Source organism: Aulonocara sp. 'chitande type north' Nkhata Bay, linkage group LG2 (assembly GCF_057382095.1).
Source record: "Aulonocara sp. 'chitande type north' Nkhata Bay isolate Kocher_YH1m ecotype deep benthic linkage group LG2, A_spYH_male_GT1.1, whole genome shotgun sequence".
Classification (NCBI taxonomy): Eukaryota; Metazoa; Chordata; class Actinopteri; order Cichliformes; family Cichlidae; genus Aulonocara; species Aulonocara sp. 'chitande type north' Nkhata Bay.
Genome location: NC_141345.1, coordinates 25,765,321 through 25,776,391, shown reverse-complemented (window position 1 = coordinate 25,776,391; position 11,071 = coordinate 25,765,321). Strand labels below are relative to the sequence as shown.

General features: G+C 38.2%; 1 protein-coding gene across 1 annotated transcript; it reads left to right on the top strand.

Moving 5' to 3' along the window:
• Nucleotides 1-917: 917 nt before the first annotated feature.
• Nucleotides 918-5,772, top strand: LOC147337953 (uncharacterized). Its single transcript, XM_086313143.1, has 5 exons — nucleotides 918-1,093; nucleotides 2,147-2,467; nucleotides 2,927-3,178; nucleotides 3,267-3,386; nucleotides 5,190-5,772. Exons 1-5 carry the CDS (start codon nucleotides 1,045-1,047, stop codon nucleotides 5,369-5,371), a joined length of 924 nt encoding a protein of 307 aa, XP_086169269.1. The 5' UTR covers nucleotides 918-1,044; the 3' UTR covers nucleotides 5,372-5,772.
• Nucleotides 5,773-11,071: the final 5,299 nt, after the last annotated feature.

Genomic DNA, 11,071 nt, shown 5'->3' with positions numbered 1-11,071 from the left:
GCGTAAGTTGTGCCTTTTTGCATCTCAGTAAAATAGAGTATTTTATCTGTGGGTTGCCAGAACGTGGAAGCTCCTATAGAAGACTGTCATACGGTCATGCTCATAATCATCAGTAGTGTAGTCCTATTTTAAATAATTAATTATTGACCATGTTAATTCAGGTTCTTCTTTGTGGAAATAAATAATGATGATGGAGAAAAACAGCTATTATTGAGAATGCATCAAGACAATACATTAATAATGAGTAATAGTGTTACTTTTCAGAACTTTTTGCATTGATGTTACGGCCCTGGGCCTTGGAGGAAGTGAGACTACCCTTTGTTTATGCAAACCCAAAAGTGCTAGGACTCGTGGATGACTGGCTGCTGGGAGTCCTGTGCCAGCCTTCTTTTATGCAGATCCAAGTGTGCCAGCCCACGCAGACGATTGGCTGCCTGGAGATCCCATGACACTCCAGGACCAATTGACTGGCTGATTGTCTGCACCTGGGAGTATAAAAAGGCTGAAGAGTCTTCACTCTTTGGGAGACTGCTGTGCTAATGTGAACATACAGTGGCCTCCTTGTCTGCCTAGCATTTGAACACCCTAATCCCTAAACTGAAAATGTGCATTTTTAAATGTTTTCAAAGTGGTTTTTTTTCTTCATTGATGTGTATATCACCAAAATGTGGACTTAAAATGGAATATAAATGGGGCTGCTCTTGAATTGCATTAAACTGCATGATATTGTGGTGGAAACTGAGTGATGGGCAGGATAGTGTTAGTTTGTTACAGACTAAAAATAGTCCAGTGACAGTGTGAGTAATAAGAAAAAAAATTCTGCAAAGTAATGAACATGCTAGTTGTACTTCCTTTTTCACATTTCCACAGACAGAGTGAGAACAGTCTTTCTGTTGAGTTTTTGGTATGTTGGTTTTGCTTCCGTTTCTAATGTGGGGAGCTTTTTAAAAGAAGCTGATCAGTAGCAGGAGCCAATTCTGACTATTAACTGCTGGACATATGTGCATGCATTTAATAAAGACACACATTGAACAGTGAGGAGATATGGAAGCTGTGCTGGGATTGATGGTGATTCTCCTGGGAGTGTCTCATGGTGAGATATTCTTTTTACATGTGGCACTCAACATTTAATACTTTTTTATCCTGTAGAAAATATCTGACATCATCCTCAGAGATGTTAAAGCAGCACAAATACTTACACAAAGTTACAATATCTGTTTTTTTAATCTTATTAAATTAATGTAAGAATCTATTGGCTATATTTGCAGTACATGACCATTTGAGCAGAGTTTTAGTTCCTTTTTTGGTCTTTTTACCGGTTTTAGTAACAGTGGTAAATTCTTAGCTCACTATACACCTTGGCAGCCTTGTTGCAGTGTGTTTAAGTGAGTTTTGGCTTTTTAAAGGACTTTATTCTTTCCATCCTTATCAAAGACATCATTTGATGGAATGCCTGATTTTGAAGACTCTGTCTCAACTTACTGATTGGATGTTACTAGAAATCTAGATCTTAGGTTACTTATGCCATGCCGTGACTACTGATATGCTGAAGAATGTATCGGTTGCATTACTTTTTCATTTATAAAGCCACCTTCAGAAATGAACATCTCTGTCCTGTTTGTGTATGGATTCTTTTCTCTGAAATATGTCTTCCTGTTTTCTTTTTGACAAACACCCATTTCTTTTCTTTTCTTCACATGAAAATACTTTAGTTTTTGCATTTGTCTAAAATGTGGAGAATGTGTCTTCCTGTATTTCTTAATTATTGATATATTGGTAAAGGTTGGACACATTCGTGTGATAACTTTGGGATTATGGATGCAGCATTTTGTTCTTGAGCCTCTATTATCTACAATTTGCATAACTGCTATCTACTCTGAGTAAAATATTAAGAGCTGACAGATTTATAGCAGTAGTACTACCATAAATAATTTGATACCATTCAATCAAAACACTGGGTTATCCAAAACATATTTTGATATTGGGTAAAAACATGGTAATACAAAAATACTTTTTAGTAAATGAAAGTCCTCACATCAGTAAATTTTGGTTTGCTGATAATGTAAATTCAGTTTTTGTTGTGATTTATTTGGTAGAAACTAAAAAATCACAAATGTTTTTCTTTTTTATGTTTCAAAATTTGCAGGTGTGGAAACTCACTGTGATGGCAGACAGGATGGAGCTCAGTGTTATGGAGCTTTGAGAGGAACTGTGGACATCCAGCTGATGGACAGCACCTCAGAAATACCTAAATACCACTTGTCAAAGAATTCATTAAAAATACTATATGTGAGAAATAATATGGTTATTTATAATACCATAGTACATAGATCTAGCTTTTTTCCCAGTAATGGAACATTTAGGATCAATAACCTGAGCAGGAATGACAGTGGTAAATATACCCTTCAAACCTTTCATTCAGATGGAAGATCATCAGGCGAGCGGACTCTACAGTTGTTTCTTCAAGGTAAGGTAACTTTGTGCATCCCCTGTTTTGAATTAGCAAACCATAAATAATGATAATCTACATGATGCACACTATATTCACTAAAGTATTGGGCCACATCTCTTAATCTTTGAATTCTGATGTTTTTAGTTCCATTGGCACAGATGTATGAAACTAAGCAGCTAGCTATGCAGTCTGCCTCTACAAACATTTGTGAATTAATGGATAATTCTAAAGAGTTCACTGAAATTGTGTATGTTACTGTAACAGGATGCTACCTTTGCAGCAAATAATTTTGAGATATTTCTTCCCTCCTATATTCCATAACCAACTGATAGTGTTGCAAAGTAGTAGATTTTAGGAACTATGGAAAATCAGCTACCAAGTTACAGACCATGTAAAGTTACATAGAAGGAAGCACAGTGCATGAAAGTGCATCTTGTTATAGTACCAAAAGTCATCTGTGTGTGTTTCTCTCAGCTCCTGTGTCCTCTGTCCTGCTGGTCTCTGAGTGTCTGTCCCAGAGAGAGATGAGGGTGTCCTGCTTGTCTGAGGGAGGGGACAGTCCTCAGTACAGCTGGGCTCTGGATGGACGCACACTGACAGATGCTGAGCTCCTTTCTGGAAATAATAAGAGTAACAACATTATTCTGAAACAGCAAGTCTCAGGACGTCTGGTCTGCTCAGTCAGGAACAACGTCAGTGATGTCTCAGAAGAACAGAAGATCTGTCGTGAGTGACAACATTTTGAATAAAAGTCGATAATAACGACTAATTCACTTTTAACATCTTTCTCAAATTATTTGCTTTTTTCTGCCAGGTTTCATTAACTGCACCTCAATTAATGGGACAGAGATATTAGGGTGGGTGCCTGTGGACAGTAACAGCCTGTGTATTGAACCAACAAGAGAACCTACACCAGTCACACCAACTGCAGTGGGTAAGGAGACTGGCACAGTGTCAAATAACCCTCTTTAATCAAACTGCCATCACTGATGACACGTGGTATGTAAACAGTGTTGGGCAAGTTACTTTGAAAAAGTAATTAATTATAGTTACTAGTTACTTCTTCAAAAAAGTAACTGAGTTAGTAACTCAGTTACAAGATTCTAAAGGTAATTAATTACTTGAAAAGTAACTATTGCATTACTTAAAAAAAAAAGTTTAACCCTCTGGGGTTCAGGGTATAATTGGCCATTTTTGACTACTTTTGATTTTACCTCAACATTTCACCTTTAAAAACGATTTACTTTGCCTTGTTTGGTATCATCCTTTTCAGCACAACCTCACGTGTCTGAATTTACAGTTATGTTTTCATTTTGACATACTGTATTAACACAATTGATCTAAAATAAGACAAAAAACATAAAATCAGAGTAGAAAAAGTTATATTTTTACTGTAACAACCACAAACATGTTTAATGAATCATATTTTATAACTTTAAATGCAAATATAAATTGTCGATTTTAAAATCATATGCACAAGTTTTGCAAACAAAGTTATTTGCAGCCATTTACCTTTTACCTTGATTTTTTAAATAACCATTTCAAACTATTTACAGAACAATCAGCTGTTCTGCATTCAATAAGATGCCACACAAATTATTCGTGCCACTCCAAAACAATAATTTCTGTCCACTATAAAGGAGAACATCACAGCCTGATACCTGCAGGTCTGACAGCAGCAGGTGTATCACTCTTCCTGTTTTCATTCAGCAGTCGCCTCATTGTTCTGACACACAACACAAAACCATCCACAACACTACACACTAACTACACAAGACAACACATTAACTACACACTCCAAACACGCTAAACGTCACAAATCTCTCACATCTCAAAACTTGCTCTGTCTTTTTCTGCTGTCTCTCTCTCTCTCTCTCTCTCTCTCTCTCTCTCTCGCCGTCACTGCTAAAACGTCCCCCTCTTCTTAAACAACCAAATGTCATGTTGCCATATCATTTTTGATTGGTCGACATGGCGCATTTTTCCACCAACAGGAACGGGCTGTTTTTTGTTTTGTTTTTGTATTTTTTGCTCATAAGCAGAGAGCGCTTCCTAGCGCTGTCCTTAGACAGTAAACGTGAAAGTTAAACTATTGAGGAAAAAACGCTGCATATATTGTTTTATCATTACTCTGGTTTTACGTGGCCTATAAACACAATTTAAAAAATGGTATATATCACCTTGTTGCTTTGTCATCTTGAAGTGGTCATGGGAGTGGCTTACCACGACTACTTTATTCTTCCTTAGCCAAAAAACAGCACTCATGCGATTGTTTTGCCCCCCTGAGCTCCAGGTGTTGTGCTGAAAAGTGATCGTCGGGCAGAAAGTGATTGCTGTCTGTGGGAGCGCGCGCAGCTGCTTAAAGCTGTACCGTCCAGGTTACTTACGTAGTCAGCTACTTCCGTGCAACCGATATAAGATGCGGTAAGCTGAACACAGCTTCAACCGTCTGTGTGTTGAAAAACAGTAACGACCGCATTTTCTCGTTAGTAACTGTAACGGTGTTGTAACGATAGGAATAGTAATTAGTTTACTCGTTACTGAAAAAAGTAACGTTGTTAGTAACGCCGTTATTCCCATCATTGTATATAAATGAGTAAAAATGAACTCTGATGAAGGGGATGCATTCATGTATTTTTCCCCCCTTTCTATAAACTATGGTACATGAGTGAAAACTCTACTGTGACTCTTCTTTCACAGCTCTAACTTGTCATAAACATTTTTCTGTCTAACACAGGTACTTCCTGGTTCATTATTGGTTTGAAAGCCGCTGTGGTAATTCTGTCATTAAGTGGGATTTGGATCTGGTTCACTTGGAAGAAAAAAACAATATTGGAAGGCCCTGCTGTCCCAGAAAAGGTGGAATCTCCAGATAACTCCGTTTTCATGATTGAAATGAGTCCTTACTCCAACACCTAGTGTCACCTTTCACCTGCTGTACATTTGTCACATATCTGTGTAGGTGTGGAAATAAGGATCAAAGTGTTTCTCTTTTCCTTTTCATTCATTCCACTTTTTTTTTTTCACAAGATAACAACTGTGTATAAATTTCCATAAAAATGTGGTTCTTCTTATAATTTCTGCAATTTTATAATTAGGTCCTCTTAAATATAATCATCATCATATAAAAACTCTCTGTCCTTCATACTTTTTATTTTGCATTTACATTTCATCTGTAGTGCTGAAGGACACATTTGTGTACAGATGTTTTCGCCATTTGTTGTTTGTTGCTGCATTTTTAAATAATCAACCATATAGCTGACAATGTGATGTCAGTGTGTGAATAAAGTGCCAATAAAAGAGTTTATTTCTGGTAACCATGCAGGAAGAGTCAAAGAAAAGAGACCATGGAGAACACAGAAGTAAGAACTTGGTGCTTTAGATTAAAAGAGAAAAAAAAGAACAAACGTTAAACTTAAACATTGAAGTTAAAAGTGAATATCTTTTTCTCTATGTGGTAGTTAAGTAAAATTAACTTATTTAGCACTTTTCACAGATAAAAATCACAAAGTGCTTCACAAATGGTGTAGTGTCAGACAATAGAACTTAATTTTTGGGAAATTGATGCCAACAAAACTTTAACCTTGTTAAAGTGTGAGAAGAGATCAGATACAGATTTGATAACTTATAATTGGCAGGAAATCTTATTTTTTTTATCTTATGGTGGAATTAAATAAAATATATTTTTCTGTAATCCATTGCATATTCAGCTTCATAAGAACATGCGCTAAAAATCCTGCCTGTAGACTCTGCTGGAGCCACTCTGCTACCCCTGTTGTCGCAGCGATGCTCCTCCTGTAAGCTAAGAACAGGAAACTGAAGACAGACTGGAAGGGCTCATGAAAATACTGAAGATCTGGTGACTGTTAAGGCCGTCAGCAGATCTCAGTTTCTCCACCTGTACATTTTGAAAATGGTATTGTAATAATAATACAATTTTCTTCCTAAAAAAATAAGGCAGAAATGTAACGGGTTATTTGACCAGCTTCACCTTTAAACTCTGAGTAACCTTAGCCAAAATTATTTTGTACGTTAGGCTAAAACAGTTTGATTATCGAACATAATCAAACTGTTGCAGAGGGTCGTGAAAACTGCCCAGCGCATCGCCGGAGCACCACTTCCTGCCATAAAAGACATCTACAGGAAGCGGTGTCTGAAAAGGGCTGGGAAAATCATCAAAGACCCCAGTCACCCATCACATGGACTCTTCACCCTCCTGCCCTCTGGGAGGCGCCACAGGAGCCTCCGGACTAAGACCACCAGGTACCGGAACAGCTTCTTCCCCACAGCTGTCAGACTCCTGAACTCTGCCTCCTGACATCTGACCCACGTTAACACATGGACTGAACACACACACACCCACAATAGACAACTGTACCCTCAAACACACAATAATAACATGGGCTGAACCACCACTCACAACCACTAGCACTTTATATAGCCTCTGTAGAAACTATCCACATATCTCACTTATCTTAACTGCACTACTGTATAGCTCTGTGTAAATAATCATTCTGTACATTCGATAATCTTTAATCCTACAACTGTTTACAACTTGCATAGTTCCCATTTCTGTATAGCTGTATATCTCAGATTCTGTAAAGTTATTTATTTCATATTCTGTATAGTTTTTCATATTTATATCCTGTTCATAGCCTGTACATAGCTTGTACTCACTACAGCCTGTACATACTTATAGTTATAGAATATTCACAACATACTTCATACCGTGTACATTATAACATACCTTAATAGACCCATTTCTGTAATATACTCACATATCTATATTATTGCTAATATATATTGTAATATATCTATATCACTAAAGCACTTCTGGATGGATGCAAACTGCATTTCGTTGCCCTGTACCTGTGCATGTGCAATGACAATAAAGTTGAATTCTAATTCTAATTCAAATTTTAGTGCAAAAAATAACAAACCTATTGGACTCACAATATCTCCATTCTTATTTACTTTCCATCTGAATCAGAATCTGATGACAATCAAAAGAGGAGAAGGTTCTTTGTCTTTGCTGGCTCCTTTGTATCTACACTGTTCCTGCAGCAGGGCCTCAAGGCCGGTCCAAACCTCTTGGGTCAAGCACAGTAGCTATCTTGAGCCATTGATGGTTGCGTGTAGCTACACATTGAGATTGGTCCTTTGTGAAGGCAGTATTAAATTTCACCATGTAGTTTGAGTCATCATCAGAGATCTCCGTGGGGTGATGCAGGTGGTAGAAGCAGGTAAAACAACTGAAGATGAGACATATGTCTCACCTCCAAGAAGCTCAGTCACAAACCCGTAGCAGACAATTCAGGAAAGTCATTATTAATCTACACATATTAACTGTCAAGTATGGAGCTTTTTAAAGAAACAGTAACAATAAGTTAAAAATAGTTTTATTTACCTGTTCAGGTCCATCACAGGGACGATAGTTCGAGTCCAGTGTCGGGAATCATTTCTGCGTACTACAGTGCGTGGAGTAATGGTATTTTAGCACTTTTCTGCAGAAGGGAACATAGGGAAGGGAAGAAGTCCATTGCAGAGGATGCTCTGAATGTAATGGGAAGCTGTATCCCGTGAGTAGCTGAGCCAACTTAGCGGGCTAAAGAGGCGGCTGTGGGCAGGCACTACACTTCAGCCAGATGAGAAGCTCCGGGGAGTTGTAACTGTATGGTATGAACTGCTATCAGGGTAGGAGATGTTCACACCTGTGCCTCCAAACTGCAAATGAATCGCAAATTAGGCGATGACGTCTGAGGAGTTGGCAACACTGCGCACAACAGTGGGAACAGTGTTGCCAACTCATCAGTAAGGAAGATCGCTATTGGTTGTCCTAAAAGTCGCTAGAAGTCGCTAAATGACGTCATCGCCTAATTTGCATAATTGGTCATGCTAATCTAATTGTAACCTATGTTGTTGGAGAGAGAAATAACATCGTTGAAGAGACATAAAGTGAGTAAAAAACGTCCTAAATGCATTTAGAGTTTATTTAGAACTACAAATTAAATTTCTTTTAGCAATTATTGTTTTTTTTAATGTCACAATTCCAAACCTGCTCCTTTACCCGGGCTTGGACCGGCAAAAGTGACCCAAAATAGGCACTCTGGTGGAGTTACTTTGTGTGTGTGTTTATAACTAGTTTTAAACCTTGTGATCCACAAAACAGCATAAGAGTAAAAGAGTAAAAGAAGAACTGACTGCGTTACAGCACCCGCTGCTTGTTGAGAGAAAAAACGATACGCGCTTTCACGCCTTTTTTTAGCAACTTTTTTTAGAGAAAAAGTCGCTAAGGGGTCTGAAAACTCGCTAAATATAGCGACAAAGTCGCTAAGTTGGCAACACTGAGTGGGAAAGCAATACTCACAGATGCAGGCAGAGGCGCACCCCTGCCCTCCTGTTGATTTTACTTGAAATAGTCTTTCGGCACAGCAGTTGGAAAGTTGGATCACCTAGCACGTTTTTTAACCCCTGTCTTCTACCACTAATAGTGGTCTACAGTCAGAGCAATCCATATTTAATCAAGTTTGGGCTGCCAACACCTTTTATTGGTACTCGAACTGGGACTGCTAATGCTAAACGCTCCCACAGTTTCTGTGTTCGCTGCAACATGTTTTGCTTTAGATGGTACCGTAAGGTTGAAGTGTTTCGATGGTATGCCAACTACTTTTTGCACAGTTTGCACAAAACCACACTTTTATCAAGGCTTCCGTTGGGTAGTCATTTGAAATGAAATTTGCTTCTGATCAGTCCTAGCAACACGCATATGCACTAGGTTTAAATGAACTTCAAACTGTAATCCACTTACAAAACGGTCTCATTTTATTAGAACAATTCACACTTGCATCCTTTCATGGTACATTTTATATATCGTCTCAACACGTTTTTAAACATGATGAAAGGACAGAGGGTGTTTGTGTGGTGTGCAGACAAGATTTTACTTCCCATTGTAATGAATGTTATCTTTCATAATTAAGAACTACTTAGAACAAAGTGGCAACAGTTTGAGAAGACATTTAGGACAGTGACATCCTGGCAGTACATTTTCTTAAAGCAAATTAGAGCTGCAAGACGACTGTGAGTCTTCATAATTACAAGTGCACAGTAAGGTGTCTAATGCTGGCAATGAATACACGTTCTTTTTAAAACCACATGCCATGTGTGACCACAGCTGACATGCACTACACTGACACCACTCGCACCATTTTTCATAGAGTTCTTCCTCTTGTCGTTGAAATGAGCATGACAGATGCAGCAAAAGTAAGAGGCCTCTAAAACACACAAAAAGTGTGGTTGTTGGATCAGAATATTAGATGTAATGAATATAACAGATGGATAAGACACTACTTTATCTGAAGACGTACCATCTGTAGCTACTAGCACTGCCTCAATTCTGCATGTTTCCACAGACTCCTCTGGGCTCTGTGCACCTAAAGAAAAGGTCACAGGTTGTAGTTGGTAAAATTCTTAATTTACAAACAACGGCTGCACAAAAATGCAATTATTTTCCTTTCATTACTGCTTCTCACTTCAAGAAATTGCCCTGTAAGATTTACTTGTCAGTATTTCGTCAAAATAAGTAGTATGTTGTGACATTAATGTTGTGGATGTTTAATTTAATAAAGCCTGCAGACAAACAGTGAGCGGTAGCCAGTATCCTTTAACCAAAAAAGAACAAAAACCCAAGCTTGGTGCGAGCAGCCATCACACCGGGCAAATGACCGGCAGAGTCTCTACTGGACCCAGAACAGCCCTGGGTTAAATACTTCCTAAAGGAACAAAACGGTCTCATTTTATTAAAACAATCCACATTTGCATCCATTCATGGTGCATTTTACATATCGCCTTAACACGTTATTACACACGATGAAAGGACAGAGGGTGTTTGTGTGTTGTGCAGACAAGATTTTACATCCCATTGTAATTAATGTTATGTGTTATAATTTAGAACTACTTAGAACAAAGTATCAACATTTTGAGAAGACATTTAGGACAGTGTCATCCTGGCAGTACATTTTCTTAAAGCAAATTAGAGCTGCAAGACGACTGTGAGTATTCACAATTACAAGTGCACAGTAAGGTGTCTAATGCTGGCAATGAATACACGTTCTTTTTAAAACCACATGCCATGTGTGACCACAGCTGACATGCACTACACTGACACCACTCGCTCCATTTTTCATAGAGTTCTTCCTCTTGTCGTTGAAATGAGCATGACAGATGCAGCAAAAGTAAGAGGCCTCTAAAACACACAAAAACTGGGGTTTTTGGATCAGAATATTAGCTGTAATGTACATAACAGATGGATAATACACTACTTTATCTGAAGACGTACCATCTGTAGCTCCTTGCACTGCCTCAATTCTGCATGTTTCCACAGACTCCTCTGGGCTCTGTGCACATAAAAAGAAGGTCACAGGCTAGCAGCACATGTAGTTGGGAAAATTCTTAATTTCCAAACACCGCTGCAAAAAATGCAATTATTCTCCTCCCATTACTGCTTCTCACTTCAAGAAATTGTCAAAATAAGTCGTATGTTGTGACATCAGTGTTGGAAGTTTTTATTTAATAAAGCCTGCAGACAAACGGTGAGCGGCAGCTAACATCCCTTAACCAAAA